The sequence below is a fragment of the Triticum dicoccoides genome, chromosome 6B (genome assembly GCF_002162155.2).
Source record: "Triticum dicoccoides isolate Atlit2015 ecotype Zavitan chromosome 6B, WEW_v2.0, whole genome shotgun sequence".
Taxonomy (NCBI): Eukaryota; Viridiplantae; Streptophyta; class Magnoliopsida; order Poales; family Poaceae; genus Triticum; species Triticum dicoccoides.
Window position 1 is genome coordinate 706,263,511 of NC_041391.1, and position 18,512 is coordinate 706,282,022.

At 43.0% G+C, this 18,512-nt stretch overlaps 2 protein-coding genes across 2 annotated transcripts; one reads left to right on the forward strand and one right to left on the reverse strand.

Moving 5' to 3' along the window:
* Nucleotides 1–2,135: 2,135 nt before the first annotated feature.
* On the forward strand, nt 2,136–7,034 carry LOC119324878 (putative disease resistance protein RGA1). Its single transcript, XM_037598646.1, has 4 exons — nt 2,136–2,423; nt 3,292–4,422; nt 5,169–6,545; nt 6,709–7,034. Exons 1-3 carry the CDS (start codon nt 2,136–2,138, stop codon nt 6,399–6,401), a joined length of 2,652 nt encoding a protein of 883 aa, XP_037454543.1. The 3' UTR covers nt 6,402–6,545; nt 6,709–7,034.
* Nucleotides 7,035–8,976: 1,942 nt separating this feature from the next.
* Nucleotides 8,977–10,441, reverse strand: LOC119324880 (LRR receptor-like serine/threonine-protein kinase EFR). Its single transcript, XM_037598647.1, has 2 exons — nt 10,341–10,441; nt 8,977–10,212 (listed from the first exon to the last, which is right to left on the reverse strand). Exon 2 carries the CDS (start codon nt 10,062–10,064, stop codon nt 9,084–9,086), a length of 981 nt encoding a protein of 326 aa, XP_037454544.1. The 5' UTR covers nt 10,065–10,212; nt 10,341–10,441; the 3' UTR covers nt 8,977–9,083.
* Between the last annotated feature and the right edge of the window lie 8,071 nt (nt 10,442–18,512).

The window sequence follows — 18,512 nt, forward strand, 5'->3', positions numbered from 1 at the left end:
CCGCGCCCCCTAAATATTTTTGCGGGCCGAGGCGGGATGCGGGGTCTGGTTGGGCAGGCTTTCCGGCCCGTACCCGAATTTTGACGGTTATTTTACGGGTTGGGGGCGGATGCGGGGTCTGCTAGAGTTGCTCTTACAAAACCCAGGAACTGAAGGCAATATAAATTTTTCTGGTTCTCATGATGGACATGTAAAACAAAGGAAAAAACTGTGAGGTAACTGTGTTGTAACAGGAGCACCAGTGAATTTCATACTGGCTGTTGCGACAGATTATTTTGAGCCATCCCATACTGGCTGTTGCGACAGATTATTTTGTGCCATCACACCCCATGCGACGAAGGAACATCCATCGCGACAGAAGTAACCGCCGTCCATGGCCATGTCTTTATAGGCTTCTTGGCGCGACATTCCATGACTCTAGCACGGCCGATATTGCTCACTATCTACATGAGAAAATAACCGTCGCTTAACCCCAAATTGACATATTGTAAAACAGGTTCCCTCTGAAGCAATCAAATACTACAACAGATACCTTCCGGTCAGTGTCTGTCTTTGCTCTGAAGAAATAGCGAGCCGCGTACTCCCTCCGTTTCAGAATAGACGACTCAACTTTGTACTAACTTTAGTATAAAGTTGGGTCATCAATTTTGGAACGGAGGGAGTATTAAGGAGATGATCATACATTTCTTCAGCTAGATTCCTTCATTTGCTCTGCATATTAGATCAAACGCTTTATGTGACGTTGTGGACAGAGATCATGCTGCTGCATATTTCTGAAGAATTCGTGGGTAGATTGAACTGTATATTAACCTCTGATTTCATCCCATGAAGTGTTTGATGGTTCAATTATTTAGATTATATATATAGATGAAGACGTGGCAGATTTGTAAATAGCAACAGAGCACCCAAATTTTTGATCTATTGACTGTAGATAAACATTTTTTTCTTATATATTTGTGTGCTTCAGTTCAGCCTTCCTTATGTTTCATAGTGGACGCAGTGTGCAAAATGGCCAATTAGTAACCCAGAGGCAGAGCATCCTCTGTTCCCTCGCATCAGGGGGTGCCAGCTTCAATGGCTTAGCATCATCGCCTCAGGAACTGACACACGGCGCTTCTGCGGTGGCTGGCGGCTAGGGCAGAGGCATTTTCGAGGAAACAGATGAATGGTGACAAGTATAGTTGGTTCCCTACACCTGTATCTTATTGGCCGTGGCACAAGCAAGGAGCCACCCATGGCTTCTGTAAATATCTGTGTACTGTTGCCTAATTTTGTAGTACCTGAGAGCTTCCTCACCATCTGCCATTCCTGCCTCTTTTGGAAAAATCTCCAGTGAAACAAGCAAGCAAGAGTATCATAATGTGTTGTTCTCTCTTTTTATATATTCCCTCCGTCCCGAATTACTTGTCACAGAAATGGATGTATCTAGAACTAAAAAATGTCTAGATACATCCATTTCTACGACAAGTAATCCCGAATGGAGGGAGTACTTATTATGCAATGCTTTCTTGGAGGTTATTGAAAATTAACCAAGGTGCCAAGTAGATTGCTAAATTTAGTCAACCAGCCTGGCACTGGCAGCAGATACAAAGAATGTGAGTTCAGCCAAATAATCGTACAAATCTTCTGATTCTCTTATTTGCTTGTGATCCTGCTATCTGTATCGTAAACTGTTTATGATTTTTCTGGCAACTGTGCAATCCATATTATTTCTGCCACAGCAGTGAAATCCGGAGCTAAAGGATTTGGTAATTTTAAAACAGCTCAAAAAAGCTATATATAAACCAAAGATTCCAGCAGGGAATAGGATTATTCTCAATTCCTTTATTTTTTCTGAGGGAGTCCACATTCTTTTCTTCTTCCTGGTTCCTTTCCTTTTTCCTTCACAGGAAGAAATACCTGAGATTCTTTTCTTGACCCTTGCCTGCTGGTAAAGCTAAAGCTAACGTGTGCCATGCTGGGTGCATTATCACAATTAAGCAAGGTAGATGATCCCTTTCCATCTCGGTGGAGCATGGGGCCATACATATGACCATGCATGAGTTGGTAACTGCATGCGTGATTTCTGGTACTCGGCTGCGTTCACACCTCATCCAATTGGCATACAACTTGAGAGAGAAAAGGTACGGAACAACATGGCACATGTAGCCGGTTTGCTTGCCTCGGCTGTTGTCTCAGCGGTGGGCAATAAGCTGGGTTCTGCCATTGGGGATGAGGTCACGATGCTGTGGAACTTCAAGGACGACCTCAAGGACTTGAAGGACACATTGCAGTACATGGAGGCGGCGCTCAAGGATGCTGAGAGGCGGTCTGTCTCGGAGGAGTTGGTGCGGCTGTGGCTCAACCAGCTCAAGAACGCTGCCTACGACATCTCTTACATGCTCGATGAGTTCCAAGCTAACAGTGAACCAGCCTCCAGAAAGGTATACATATGCCGCCCTTGCCTTATCTCAATCGGTTTTTGGTTAATTAATATTCCTAGCTAGTACAGAGTTTCTTGCTTTGGTCAAATAATTTGACTATTAATTATATTATTGTCCACAAAACCATGCTTGATCAGTGGTGCAGGATTAGTGAAATTACGGTGTTGGGGAGGCCCAGTTAGAGAAATCTATTGTTCATGTGTTCATTAGGAACAAATCTATGGTATTAGGGGGAGGGGGGGGGAGGCCCCCTGGCTCCGCCACTGTGCTTGATCATCTAAACATACTTTCCAATGTAAGCAACTAATGCACTAATTAATTGCAACGTTTCAAGCTTGAAATTTGTTGGCGCCCTTCTAAAAATTAAAGCCATGGGTGTACAAGAGGCATTTAGCCTACTTAAGGCCATGCTTGTTTCTGATTTTGGGACCAGATTCAACTTTGCCAGTGAAGCCAAATCTGGAATCTGAAACAAATAGCTATTTTGGAATCAGCTTTGCCAGTGAAGCTGAATCTGGATTTGGGCCGTTTTTAGTGCAATTTCTTGAAGCACCTCAAAGTGTACTTCGATGGTGAAGTTGATTCGCACAATTGGCTTCGCCACTAAAGCGAATCCAAATGTGATTAAAATCCAAGCGAAACAGAAACAAACAGGGCCTAAATCTGTTGTACAAATCCCGGCCGTGAAACTAAGTATATAAGAATAAAAAATTGTAGTACAAGGGAAGCTATGTTTTACATCCGTCCAAAACAAGCAGCATGTAGTTACTGGGTAGAGGGATCGAAAATACTACATCATATTAAAGATGGGTGTAATTGCTCCCAGGTTTTATATTATATCATAATCACTTTTTGAAATTCCTTATAGATGATTGGGAAGTTGGACTGTTTTGCTATTGCACCCAATATTACCATGGCTTATAAGATGAAGAAGATGAGAGGTCAGCTGAGGAAGATCAAAGAGGACCACGAGAGTTTCAAATTCACACATGATAACTCCAGCCTAATTAGTGTGCGCCAGTTTCCTGATCCACGGGAAACAACATCATATGTGATTGAATCACTCATCATAGGGAGAGAAAAAGACAGGATGAATGTTCTTTCTTTGTTATCCACAAGCAGCAACAAAGAAGATATCACAATTCTTCCTATTTGCGGGCTTGGAGGCATAGGAAAGACAACATTGGCACAACTGGTCTTCAATGATGCTCAGTTCAAAGAGTATGATCATCGGGTATGGGTCTATGTATCCCAAGTGTTTGACATGAAAAAAATAGGGAACTCCATAATTTCTCAAGTAGAAAAGGGAAGCCAGAATCTAGATACAAGGCAGTTAATAAATCAACATCTTAAACATTTACTTCAAGATAAGAAGACACTAATTGTTTTAGATGACCTATGGGAGACAGATTCCTCCCAACTGAATCAACTCAAGCTTATGTTGAATGGAAGCTCCAAGATGAGGGTCTTAGTCACAACACGCAGCATAGACATTGCAAGAAAAATTAGTACTGTTGAACCATACATGTTAGATCTCTTGGACAATGACATGTGCTGGAGAATAATCAAGCAAAATAGTGGCTATGAATCTAGAGCTGATAAAGCGCAAGTTGAACCAATTGGACAGGCGATTGCAAAGAAATGTGGAGGTTTACCATTAGCAGCTCAAGCACTCGGATTCTTGCTATCTGGAATGAATCTTAGTGACTGGGAAGCAATGTGCAATAGTGATATTTGGGATGAACCATTTTCTGATAGTACAGTGTTACCGTCCTTGAAGTTAAGTTACAATACTCTTACACCATATCTGAGGTTATGCTTTGCCTATTGTGGTATCTTCCATAAAGGTCACAATAAAAGTAAAGATGACCTTATCTATCAATGGATCGCTCTTGGTTTCATCGAGCCATCTAATACCTTTTCAGCCATACAACTTGGCGAGAAGTATGTTAGGCAATTCCTGGGGATGTCTTTCCTTCAGCATTCAAAACTGCCCAAGGTGAGTTACTACGGCATACTACCTGTACATTATAGAATAAAGAATATTCTTTTTTACTCAATTATCAAATGGCATGCAACAGTTACTGTGCAGAAGCATACATACATCTTATATATGTTGACAGTTTGGTACATTAATCCATGTAAATGTTTTACCCTTAGTGGCAAATAAAGCACTCAAGATATTGGTGCACGAGATTACACTCCCACACTTTCCTCTAAAAATTGCCCCCAAGTGTGGGGGGGCATATATGGACCTGCCTCGAGTAAAAATAAAAGTAACTCCTTCATCCATCCTGTTGTAGTGTACCCTTGTCAAAAGCCAGCCCATTTGGATCACTGCTCATACAGTTAATCCATAGTGTGGTATTTTGTTTGTCTTATCAAATCCAGTCTATATTTGGCTGGACAAAAATTTTCCCTAAAATTATCTAACACGTGCAAGATGGAATTAATTAATTAAGAGTCTTGAATATGTGTCAGTAAAGTGCACTGTTGCACCCTAAAGTTCTGTCATTCCTTTAGTAAATCCTTCCCCCCTGCTCTCCGAGAGAATATGTATTTCACTTCCCAGTTCTATAACTCTAAACACATCTGCATTTGCACCACAACCACTTTCTCCACTTACGGCTTGCTGAGTTGAGCATATTAATCTTTTTCTAAAAGCATCATGTCACCTCATTAATATAAACAATACCATTCTCTTGACAATTTTTCTGGAGGAATTAATGCTAGTTTTTCTTTCAGTCATTTGCAAAAACAATCTTCACCATGCACGATCTGGTGCATGATCTTGCAAGATCGGTCATTGCTGAAGAGTTGGCTGTCTTTGATGCTGAAATAGCGAGCAATGCTAGAAGAAAAGAATACTGCCGCTATGCATCTCTTACAAATTGCAATATTTCAGATTACATCAAGGCAAGGAAGATGTCAACTATTTTCCCACCTAAGTTAAGGGCGATGCATTTTTCGGATTGTGAATTCCATGGTGGTGCATTTTCATTTCCGAAGTGCTTGCATGTCTTGGATCTATCTGGATGCTCCATCAAAGAGTTTCCAAGCGCTCTAGGGCAACTGAAGCAATTGGAGTTTCTTATTGCTCCGGAGCTGCAAGATCGACAGTTTCCCCAGAGTATAACTCGGCTCTCAAAATTACATTACCTGAACCTCAATGGATCACGTGAAATTTCAGAAATATCAAGCTCTCTTGGCAAACTTGGGAGTCTAGCACATCTTGACTTATCTAATTGTACCAGTATCAAAGTCATACCAGAGACTCTTGGAAGCCTCAGAAACCTTCAGACACTGGACCTCAAAGGGTGTGAAAAACTAAAGTGCCTTCCAGAGAACCTTGGAAGCCTCAAAAACCTTCAAACACTCAACCTCTCAGGCTGCGATAGACTAAAGTCCCTTCCAGAGAGCCTTGGAAGCCTTGAAAACCTTCAAAAACTAGACCTCTCAGGGTGCTATAGACTAGGGTCCTCTGGACGAGATCCCCTTCCAGAGAGTCTTGGAAACCTCAAAACCCTTCAAACTCTGGACCTTTCAGCATGTTATTCCCTAAGGTTCCTACCAAAGAGCCTTGGAAGCCTAAAAAACCTTCAAACGCTCAACATCTTTCATTGCCAGAAACTGGAGTCCCTTCCAGAGAGCCTTGGAAGCCTCAAAAACCTTCAAACACTAGACCTCTCACGTTGCTATGAACTAAAATCCCTTCCGGAGAGCCTTGGAGGTCTCAAAAACCTTCAAACACTCAACCTCTTTCGGTGCGCGGAACTAGAGTACCTTCCAGAGAGCGTTGGAAGCCTCGAAAACCTTCAAACACTCGACCTCTCAAACTGCTGGAAACTAGGGTCCCTTCCAGAGAACCTTGAAAGCCTCAAAAACCTTCAAACACTCAACCTCTCATCCTGCTATAAACTTAAGTCCCTTCCGGAGAGCCTTGAAAACCTGACTATAATCCTGAGAGATCTTAGATGAGGTTAAGGTTATGGATACGAGAGTATCGTCAAGTAATGGCCACAGCGTATACAACAACTCACCAGTCCCCTGGTGTTACATAAATGCGGACAGCGGTGAACTGAGGGTGTTGTGTGAACCAGACTTGCCCGCATCAAAAACATTGTAAGTGCTCTACCAAGCTTTACTATCTAAAAGCAGCCTACTAATTAAGCTTTCTTCACACCGCACGCGACGCACATATGTTGTGCTGTTTCATACAGTGGCTTGGAATTTCAAATAAAACTAATACGCACGCTAACAGATGCTTAACCTATCCATTCTACAGGGAACTACAGAAGCACATGCACTCCGTGATCAATCAGCTGCAGTGGTGGATTATGCCTTCTATAGGAAAGCAAAAAAGCTTCATGGAGCCGTCCAAAGATGAGGTCTAATTAAGCTCTCCACATCGTGACTTGAGTTCTTTATTTAGTACTATATCCGGTCATACTCCCGTGTTCATTCATAGACTTTATATACTAGAACTACGTACACCGGAGAAAATGTACTAGATTTGTCGAGAAACTATAGTATATATGGTGTGGCAGTTGTGCCGTGAGCGTTCAAAACTGAAGGAACGCTTGCCAGTTTCCATCAGTTAATGCTTATATAATCAGTCATGTGAGCTGGCTTCTCTAATTCTTAGAGAGACTAATTGCAAGCAAAGCTGGAGTGATGAAAAGGCCGTTGGGTTCCTTTGGTGCCGTTTGAGGACATGCACTGATTATCCTGTTGCCGATATAAAGAAATTGTGATAACTTTGCAGTTTAGTTCCTGGTCTGGATTTCTGTTGTTGTGATTACTTTCTGTCTGCATCCAAAAACTATGTGACAGTTGTATTTTGAGCACTGAAAACTGGAAGTATGCTCACGTCAAAACTGAAGGAATGGTCAACCGTTTCTATCAACTTCTTACTGATCCATGTGTATTTACAGCAAGATTCAGATTTGAAAGTTCAAAATTTAGAGCAGGCAGGTGAAAGGTAAAACAAAGATTCTCATGCTCAACTCAAAAGTAAACTAAGATAAACATTCCAGACCATCTCTTCTTCTTGTTCTTCTTCCGCTTCTGCTACACTAGACCACGTCCCCACTGCGGCAGCAGGCACTTCAGTGCTCTTCGTCCCGGCGACGGTTGCAATGTCAATTAGACCTATATATTGTCTCAGGCTCCTGCTACTGGTGTGTTGTATCTTGGTGTGAGATCTTGTCGCAACTTCCATTTTTACTGTCCCATTCATATCGAATGGTGCTTCTCGATATCGCCTTCCATGTCTTCTGACGATTGTGAATCAGAACCTGAAATTGCTGTTTCTTGATTTTTGCTTTCCGCATTGCTGTCAGGTGGTGATTTACTTCCTCAAATTGCATGCCCATCAGGATACATTCCACCTGCATCTAAGTAAGTAAAAGTATCTGCTCAGTTTTCGCAGATGGATTCCACTTTTACAGTGCATCCTATTTCAAGGAGACGGGGCGATGAACAATATATTTGTACCATTTCAAAAGTATCTGTAAATAAAATACCGTACCATCGATCTGTCGCCCAAGCGTTGCCAACTCATCGAATTTGTTTGAGGTGGAGTTCAGTTAAGTCCATTGGCTAGTCATGTAATATGTCCTCTGTTTTCAGATATGTTTCTCTTCCCGATTTGTTTGTTGTGCTTGGCTCGTCAGTTGGTCATCATCTTTAAGATAACAACTCTAAGCTAAACCATGGATTCTTGGTTGAACTCTATGTACGTGCTTACTGATTTTGTTCTAAGTTCTTTCCATGCATTATTATTTCCAGCCAGCAGCAAAGAGAAAACTGCTATCACAAACTCAGAATATGACCAGTGTGCTTACTGATTTGGTCGATTGTCCAAACCATTGTAAATTTCATCCATAACTTCACTAGAAGAAAAATAGGCAAGCATTCCAAGACCATGACGTGGACTGGGAATGTGCTGCTTCTCTCTATTTTGTAAGCAGGGTAACTTGAGACTAATTACTGGGATAGTGTAATCTTTATGGATGATAGTATGACCAAGACAAGGGATGTCTGGGGAAGGCGCCTGTTAGGGCTTGACAATTAGCAACCACATTACGGTTCCCTAATGCATATGCAAGTTAAGTTAGTCCTACCACTCTCCACACTGTCTGTACTTTTCTCTGCTTTGACTATCCAAGTCGTTATAAGCTTTCTTGCCATAACTCCAGTATTAGAACAGTCAACAGGAGACAAGGCCAAGACGTGGACTAGCTTTTCTTGTACACCAAACAATGGGAGTGGTCTGGTCGGTAACTGGACAGTGGCTAGCATGACAAATCCTGAAGATTTTTTTGTGAAACTATACCTTTGATTTCTTTTGCAGATTGTTGAGCACTGAGAGACAGATCTCATCGAATCATTTATTGCCAAAGAGAAGGTTGGGAAGGTCCCAACCCCGAGAATTACACATGGCAAAAAAACAAAACAAGAATGACAGGTTTGCTCTTGACATCCTGGTGAGCATAAAATAGATTAACAGTATGGGTGGCATCAAACAAAATATTGGAATGGATACTCTATATGATCAGGTAGTACATAATGCATATCTTTTGTCCGAAAGATAGTAGGACATGGGAGCAGATACAAATAAAGGCTCTTGCCCCGCTTTTTTCTGACAAAGAATCTGTTTCATGGTACTCCACCTTCCAGATTATTATCGGACAGATACAGATTGGTGAGGTATTGCAAGCCACCCAGCTCTCCTGGGATGAAGCCCAACAAATTGTTTTGCTGAAGGTTTAGGTATTGTAACCGCCCAAGATTACCAAAAGAACTTGGAACTTGACCAATGAAATTGTTGAACGACAAGTCTAACCAGTCTAACCTTGAAATATTGCCCAGTGACGCTGGGAGATGACCTTCAAAATTGTTATCCTTCAATGTGAGTTGTTCAAGATTTAGGAGGGTATCACCAAAGTTAGATGGCAGTGTTTTCCCAAGCATATTGGAATCTAAGAATAGATATCTGAGAGAAGACAGATTGTATTTATACAGGGTTTCCGGGATTTCACCTGATAGCCTATTTGAAGCAAGGACTAACATAGAAAGATTTGGGAGTTTTCCCAACTCATCAGGAATGGTTCCGGTGAGCTTATTATCAGCAAGCAAGATGTATTCAAGGTGACTGATGTTTTTTAGGCTTGATGGGATTTCTCCGGTGAGATTGTTTTCTCCAAGATCCAACGACACTAGATTAGATAGGCGGCCTATACCGCTGGGAACTTCTCCTATTAGTAAGTTGCGGGACATGGATAGGTACCATAGATTGGAGCAGTTTGTGAGAGTATCCGGAATGATCCCTCGCAGTGAGTTGTACCCCAAGTTAAGGTCCTCCAATCTTTCGAGACCATTGAAAGGAGGTATCTCGCCGGTGAAGCTATTTCCGTACAGTTCCAGTATCCTAAGGAATGTTAGATTCCTGAGGGACGGTGAAATCGGGCCCGATAATGCTAGTTCGTCAAGGTTCAGCTCCATGACTCGCCCCGGGTGCTTCGGGCCGCTGCAGATGACGCCGTTCCAGCTGCAAAGGGGGAGGCCGACGTGCCAAGATCTCAAGGCTTGTGCTGGGTCGTTGGTGACGGCCCGCTTGAAATCTAGCAGCGACATCATATGTCCGTGTTGTTGTCATGGACTGTCGTTGTTGAGGAGGAGCAGCGGACGCTCCCGACTCCACAAGAAATGAGCAGCAACGACAGTAGTGTAAGGATGTGGGCGAGCCTCGCCGCTTGACTGGGACATGTAAGAAGGCCTCCCTGACCTGCAAAGTGTGAAGAGTAAATGAGCAGCGCAATGACTTCAGAAATGATGTGAAGAAAGAGTTTGCTGGCAGCAGTGACAAAACCGACGGCAAGGCAAAAGAGGGATGTTTGCTTAGCAGTACTATACTTCACTAGTAATGAGGTATGGTATGGCAGCTTTGCTCGGCCGGATCGCTCGGAATGGCGGCCCGCTTCCTTCCATGGTTTTGCTGCCGGCCGGGTTGTGAGGTGTGCCTGTGAAAGCTGGATGCTCATCAGATTGAGGCCGCAGGAGTTTAAAAACCCTCTTACAGCGTCATCACGTCCACACACTTGCGTCTGAATTATCTGCAGTTTTTCTGACGGCCTTATCTGAAGCCTGCCCGCCACCAGAGCATGCAAAGACCTCAGGTCCGTCAACCTCGTCAGTGACCGTTCCAGTCCTGAATAGATACTCTGGTCGGATCGGTCCAGCTCTTGTGTATATATACTTTTCAACCGGAATCGGACAGAGATATTACTTTCCAAATCTCTGAACCTGGTGTTATTGAGCGAATCTTCGATAGAAAATTCAAGGTCCAATTTGTCTGCCGTGTTGGCATGGTACTGTCTGAATCATGTCAAATTCTAGCCACACCTCAAGTGCAGGAAAAGTATGCATGACAAAGACCAAGACGTGGCTTGTAGACCATACACATATAGTATTGCAGTTGTGGTGGAAGTGGAACTGGAACAGAGAGAAGTTGCTCTGTGTATTTTCCTTCCAATCTGTCATATCATCCATTTAACGCATATTACGGAGATGATATGAATCCATTGTTGAAGTGATCATACATTTCTGATGATAATCAACAATGCATGCTATGGTAAGGAAAGAAGTTTACCTAGCAGACCATAACTAATAGAGGCAACACAAGATATCAAGCACATGGATGGTACTGTCTAAGATGCTTCTTTAGTAAAAACAAATGATTGATAATTTTAAGCATAGAATTAACTAAGATTAACGCAACAATAACCAAACAAAAAGCATTTATTATCTTTTTGTTGCCTGCCACTCATAGTCCATTAATCATATATAAAGTATAGTGGACAGTGGACAGAACCTCTCTTTTTTCATTCAAGTGTCTGAATTGTTGCTATTCGATCCTCCTCTGATTTCAATATCTTTTGTTCTAGAGTTGTAAATATGCTAAGCTATACAGCTAGGTGTCCATGGTAGAAATAAAGTTGCATATGTGCCTTTTTTTCTTTCCACAAACGGAACTGCAGATAGGCGAACTTGCTTTAGAACTATCTATTCTTCACTGACATTTGCACTGTCAAATCATGCAAATACTGTTCCTACTATCTTAACTAAATAAATCAGTATGATAAAACTTCAGTGGTTGAGTAAGTTGTAGTGTGGCAAATTAGCAACACAAGCTCATGTTTCTAGACCGTAACACAAGCAGAAAAGTTTCACACACCGCCGCAACCCCACTCGTTCTGCAGGCAAGCTGCCGCGGCAGCATCATGCACGGACTGGGAGCGTTGCACACCTCTACAACGACGCCTCCGTCGTGCTGAAGCGCCTCATCATCCACTTTCCCCACAGGTTCGCTTTCCATTTCAAGAAGAGGGAGCGGAGCAATTCAGAGTTGTCAGTAGATTACTAAGGGAGACTTGTAGCTGAAGCATCTCCTGCTCTGTGCTGTGTTTCCACTAAATTAGCAGCTCTACCCACAGTAAACAACCTGGTCCTTATCTCCATGGCTGTCACCGCTTACATCTGACTGACAAGCTTCACGTTTCCGCAAATGGAGTATTATGGTATGTCCATGGCCTCTGTTTTCAGATATGTTGGTCTTCCTAAATCCATTTAGCTTTGTTACATCGTCATCAATTCGAGACAAATCTAAGCTAAGCACGTATTCACGTTTCAGCTTCACGTTCCATGTGTTGTTTGTTTCCGCCAGCAGCAAGGAGAACATTGGCATGACCAATGAACACACAGATAGGAAAATTCCTTACCTTGAAAGCAGAGAATGAAACGGTGTGAGCCAAATCTTGCCCTCCAAAATCCTAGATACTGATGACCAACGTGCTTGTCCGCCGTGCTCGGCGTGGCCGACTGTCCAAATCATTAAAAATTTCAGCCATTACTAAACTAAAGAAGAAAAGTATGCATGCGTCACAAAATCATGACGTAGACTGAGAATAGTGTATTCTTTGTTGATGATAATCAACCTTAGTATATATAAATACCTGAGAAAGACACCTGTTCTGCAAGAGCATGAGTAACCGGCGGCGGTTGCCAAATTAACAACTTCATAACCCTAAAACATGGATTATACTCCCTCCGTTTCAAAATAGATGACCCAACTTTGTACTAAAATTAGTATAAAGTTGGGTCATCTATTTTGGAACGGAGGAAGCACATTATTAACACATGGTAGTTAATATTAACACTCTTTCATTTGCTTGTTGGGTAGCCTTGGCTATCCAAGTCGTTATAAGTTTTCTCACAACCTGAATATTTGGATGACACCTAAACGGTAGGAGGCCCAATCCTAAGATCATGCTGCCACCCATGTTGGATAAAAGTATCTCTCGCCGCAACCTCCAATCGTGTACACACCTCCGTAAACAGGTCTCGATTCTCCACTCGCTGTAGAGAGGACCATAAACGAAGCGTCCCGGTACATCTATAGATAACCTGCACAAGGGAAGTACTTTTATCATTAAAAACCTTATCATTTCTACATAGCCAAAGCGACCAAATCACGTCAAGCGCTCCCACCCTGAGCAGAATTCTAAACTTGTGATCAATCCCATGTAACCAGTTACCAAATATATTAGCAACACTACACGGAGGATACAAGCCAGAAGCTATCTGGATGACTGACCATATAGAACGAGCCAATTTACAATGAAAGAACAAATGTTTTATTGTCTCATCATGCCGACAAAATACACATTGCGTACTTCCATGCCAATTCCTCTTAATAAGGTTATCTTTAGTAAGAATGACTCCGCGACGAAGATATCACGCAAAGATTTTATTCTTAAGCGGTATCTTCATCTTTCAGATCTTCTTATTATGATCAACTGGCACATCTGACTGGATCAGAGCTCTATACATAGACTTCACTAAGAATTGTCCATTCCCATGTAGGTTCCAACGAAAGATATCGAACCCTTGTGACAACTGTACCGTGGTTAACCGTTGGAGCAGTATGTTCCACGATTGGAGTCTAGGTCCAATTAAATCCCTTCTGAACGTCACATTTGGCGGAAATGATTCCAAAACCTTGGCAATAGTATCGCCCTTGTGACGCACAATATTGTACAGAGTTGGATATTATTCCCGGAGAGTAGCACTACCTAGCCACTTATCCTCCCAGAATCTAATTTCTGAGCCATCCTTAATTGAGAAGGAACCATAGCGGAAGAAATATTTCTTCGTTGCCATTAGTCCGGCCCAAAAATGAGAGTCCCCAGGCTTCCAGTATACTTGGGATACCACCTTAGAACCCACATATTTTCTCCTTAGAAGGGTTTGCCATACACCATCTTCCGTCAACAACTTAAACAACCATTTGCCGAGGAGGGCCCTGTTCTTAACCTCAAGGTCAAGAATGCCCAACCCGCCTTGGTCCTTGGGACGGCAAACCACACTCCATTTAGCCAGTCGACATTTTTTTCTCTCGCTATCTCCTTGCCAAAAGAATCTCGATCGGAAGTAATCCAATCTATGTAATACTCCTTTCGGCAATTGGAAGAAGGAAATCATATATAGTACCATGTTACTTAGTACTGAATTTATGAGGACCAACCTTCCACCCAGAGATAGCAATTTACCTTTCCAACTACTAAGTCTTTTTTATAGTCTCTCCTCGACGTGTTTCCATTCAGCATTTGTGAGTCTCCGATAATGTATCGGTATCCCCAAATAAGTGATCGAAAACTGTCCCAATCCGCATCCAAAAAGCTCAGCATACAGATGGGCCTCGTCTTGAGCCTCACCAAAGCAAAACGGTTCACTTTTATGGAAATTGATCTTAAGCCCTGAGAGTTGCTCGAATGCTGATAAAATTAATTTCAGATTTCTTGCTTTCTCGAGGTCATGATCCATAAAGAGAATCGTATCGTCGGCATATTAGAGGATAGATAGGCCACCATCCACTAGATTATTCACTACCCCATCAATTTGGCCATCAACCTTGGCACGCTCAATCATGACCGCTAACATATCAGCCACTATATTGAATAGCATGGGCGATATTGAGTCACCTTGTCGCAATCCTTTCTTCGTTTGGAAATAGTTGCCAACGTCATCATTGACTTTAATGGCAACACTACCTCCAGAAACGAAACTATGGATCATAGCGCGCCACTCAGCAGAAAAACCTTTCATTCTGAGAGTCTGTTGAAGAAAAGACCACTTGACTTTGTCATAAGCTTTTTCAAAGTCGATTTTAAGAACCACCCCATTCAGCTCTTTCCGATGCAATTCGTGAACTGTTTCATGAAGGACAACAATCCCATCTAGGATGTTTCTACCTTGCATGAAAGCAGTTTGAGAAGGACGAACCACATGTTCAGCAACCGAATTTAGCCTAATCGTTGCTATCTTGGTGAATATTTTAAAACTAACATTAAGGAGGAAAATTGGACGATATTGTTGTGTCCTTTCAGCCTCATTAACCTTAGGTAATAAAATAATTTCACCGAAGTTTAAACGGAACAACTCTAGTTGGCCAGCATGAAGGCATCCAAACAAGAGTAGGAAATCTTGTTTGATGACCTCCCAAAAATTCTGGTAGAACTCAGCGGGAAAACCATCAGGACCCGGTGCTTTGTTATGCTCCATTAGGAAAACCGCCTTTCTAACTTCCTCCTCGGAAAATGGAGATGTTAGAAGGCTATTTTCCGCATCAGAAACCTGGGGGATGTCATCTGTTCGAGACTCATCCATCGAGAAGTTTCCTTCCTCAGGGGTTCCGAATAGATTTTTATAATAACTAGTGATATAAGACTTAAGTTGCTCATGCCCTTCAATCGTGCCCTCCTCCTGTTGTAGGGAATGAATAAGTTTCTTCCGATGTCTACCATTAGCGACACCATAGAAAAATCTCGTATTCGAATCACCTTTCAGGATAAACTGAGAGTTTGAATGTTGGTACCACTTGAGTTCCTCCTCGCGCAACATGCGAGCTAACTGGGCATTTGATTGACTCTTGATCTCTATTTCAATGTCAGAGAGAGGTCTAATCTCTGTCAGAGCTTCTAAATCATCAATAAGAGATGAAAGACGGAGCTTTTCCTTTTTGAGGATACCCGCTGTGTGCCTAGCCCATCCACCAAGGAACTTACGTAATGCACGCATTTTGTTGTTCCATATGTGTATTAGGGTAAGCCCGGCAACCGGTTTATTCCACACCTCCTTGACCATTTCATGGAATCCATCCCGATGCAACCAACCCAGTTCAAACTTGAACCTGCATCGGTGCTATGGTCGAGGTAATCCAGTGGTTAAGAGAATGGGTGCATGGTCTGAAATAGCCTCTATACGAGGAAGAGCGCGAACAGAAACCATTGGAAATTTGCATTCCCAGTCGGTTAAAACGCGGTCTAGTTTCTCATATGTCGGCTCCGGAAGACTATTCACCCAAGTGAACTGTCTTCCAATCATGGAAACCTCTCGCAAATCTAGACTGTCAATGACAACATTGAAAAGCAAAGGCCAATGATTATCAAACCTACCTCGGCTTTTCTCATTTGGAAATCGTAGCAAGTTAAAATCCCCACCAATAAGAATGGGGTAGGGATTATCTTTCGCCAGATTAACCAGTTCACGGAGAAAAATGGCCTGAGCTCATCCTGGGCTGCCACATACACGGCAACGAGGGTCCATGTGAAGTTTTCAGCTTTGTTTCGGATATGAAGTTTAATATGAAACTCTCCATACGAACTAGCCAGAACATCCATAGTCCCTGTGTTAATGCCAAGTAAAATGCCCCCAGAACGACCTCGAGGTGGTCGTGAAATCCAATTATAGTCTATCCCACTAGACAGGCGGTCAAGCAGACTTGCTGAGAAATCACGTCTCCCCGTTTCAGATAAAGCCAGAAAGTCTAAATTGTACTCCCTATTACACTCCGCAATGAATAGATGTTTAGCCAAGTCACCAAGACCTCTGCTATTAAAGAACATGCCATTCATGAGGAAACAATAGGAGATTTAGAAAATTTCACCCTCTTAGAGGGTTTACGGCCTTTTTTCGAACGGTCGGACTTGGATTTACGACCGGAAGCTGTAAGCTCAATCAATGAACTAAGCCCGGGTTCCTCCAAGCCCACGTCCGAAACCTCCCCTACTACATGAGAGAGTAGCTGACCATCTGATGTGGCATGCAGCTCCTCCTCATCTAGATGAGAGGTAAAAGATTTGCTAGAAACTCGTGGAGTGACCTTTAATCGGTCATATTCCAAATGTCTCAATGCGTTTGTGGAAACATAAATATAATTCTCATTATTTCCTAGACTAACACCCACATTATTCAACTTAGCAACGATGGATGTAGTAGAAAAAGACAAAAATGATTTGGGTGCTGACGAAGTACCTTCGTTGTCGAGGTTCTGCACAGCTTTACGCCGCATAGCCTTGGCCAAAGAGTCTTCGTCGGTGTCCGTCGTTCCATCATCGCCCACCGCATGACGGGCACTGCGACGTGTGGGTGTTACCTCCGATGAAGAAAGACGTGTAGGAACCTCCACCGAAGGAGGGGATGAGGGTGTAGTAGCAACCCTCTCTCCGGCAGTCACGACCACCGATAAACTCAACGCCGCCGCCGAAGATGGTGTGTCTGGAGGCGGGACCACAGGTGGTGCGTGCATGGGTGAGACGCACACGTTTGGCTTCATCAGAAATTGTTGAGCAGCCACAGACGCATCGGGCTCCGATGAAGATCGAATAACAGTTGAATGTGTAGTGTTGCGTGGCTGCATACCCGAGGCCAGCTCTTTGTGTCCCAGCACACTCGAAGCATGCATGCACGGCTCCAACTGAGGTGCATGCTGGGTTGGCCCTACCCGAGCCGCTGGATGCCTGCTAGTTCAAGACGCTATAGGGCGCCCCGCTGAAACTCCGGCTGCCTGCACCGGCTTGGAGACAGCCGTCTGCCACGGCGCCGTCCGCGCCGACGGCGGCGGCTGCGGCGCCACCTCAGCAGGTGAAGAGTCCGGGCGTCCTGCTGAGCCGCCGGTTACCTGCACCGATTGGAGGGCAGCGGGCGACGACGTTGCAGTCCGAGAAGGCGACGACGGCTGCGACACAACGACAGCCCGTGGCGTAGAAGGCGAGGCAGCATCCCAAGATTACCAAAAGAACCTGGAACTTGGCCAATGAAATTGTTGGAGGACAAGTCTAAGTCTTCTAGCCCTGAAATATTTCCTCGTGACGCAAGGAGATGACCTTCAAAATTGTTATTGTCCAAATAGAGTTCTTCAAGATTCAGGTGGATGTCACCAAAGTTCCATGACAGTGTTTTGCCAAGCATATTGGAGCCCAAGTCTAAAAGTTTGAGAGAAGACTTATTGTATTTGTATAGGGTTTCCGGGATTCCACCCGATAGCATATTTCCATAAAGGGATAAATAAAAAAGAGATGGAAACTTTCCCAACTCATCAGGAATAGTTCCCGTAAACCTATTATTAGCAAGTGTGATGATTTCAAGATGACTGTTATTTTTTAGGGAAGCGCTAAAACTCAGTCGACTGAGTTTTAGTGAAGTCTCAGTCGACCGGCCTAGCCATTAGATTTTCTTTTGCTAGTTTACGACGTATGCTGTTTCGTGAAAAACCAACGTCTGACGTTTTGTATTGGGCTGCTTTCTTTCGACTTTGTTTTTTCTGTCAGGGGTGAGGCTTGCTTGCGTGGTGGGCTGCCTAAGCTACTGGCTGGAGCCTTTTTCATTGTCAGTCGCTTTTTTTGTTTGTTTGTTGGTCTGCCAATTTTTTTTCATTTTTCATTTACTCGTTTGTACACGTTTAATTTTCCATTTTTTCTCATCTTCATGTATTTTATGCTTTTCCTCATTTATTTATTTAGTTATATGTTGTTTCCTCTTTTATTTTTTATTTTATCATTTTTGATAATTTGTTCTTGTTTTTCTTTTTACACACACACAGAGGGTGGTATTATAACGCAACCTATAATTACACGTGTCACAATCCATGTGTAACTACAAGGAGTACAATGTGATTGTAACTTGAGGGGGAGGGACGTTTGTCTAGTTGCATGTCCATCACTAGAGCGGCAATTGCACTTGTCGCAA

Excerpts from the sequence above, each read along its gene's own strand:
- LOC119324878 (XM_037598646.1), top strand. The coding sequence starts at position 2,136 with ATGGCACATGTAGCCGGTTTGCTTGCCTCGGCTGTTGTCTCAGCGGTG. Across the intron at positions 2,424-3,291 it reads GTGAACCAGCCTCCAGAAAG|ATGATTGGGAAGTTGGACTG; the intron begins GTATACATATGC and ends AATTCCTTATAG. Across the intron at positions 4,423-5,168 it reads AGCATTCAAAACTGCCCAAG|TCATTTGCAAAAACAATCTT; the intron begins GTGAGTTACTAC and ends TTTTTCTTTCAG.
- LOC119324880 (XM_037598647.1), bottom strand. The coding sequence starts at position 10,064 with ATGATGTCGCTGCTAGATTTCAAGCGGGCCGTCACCAACGACCCAGCA.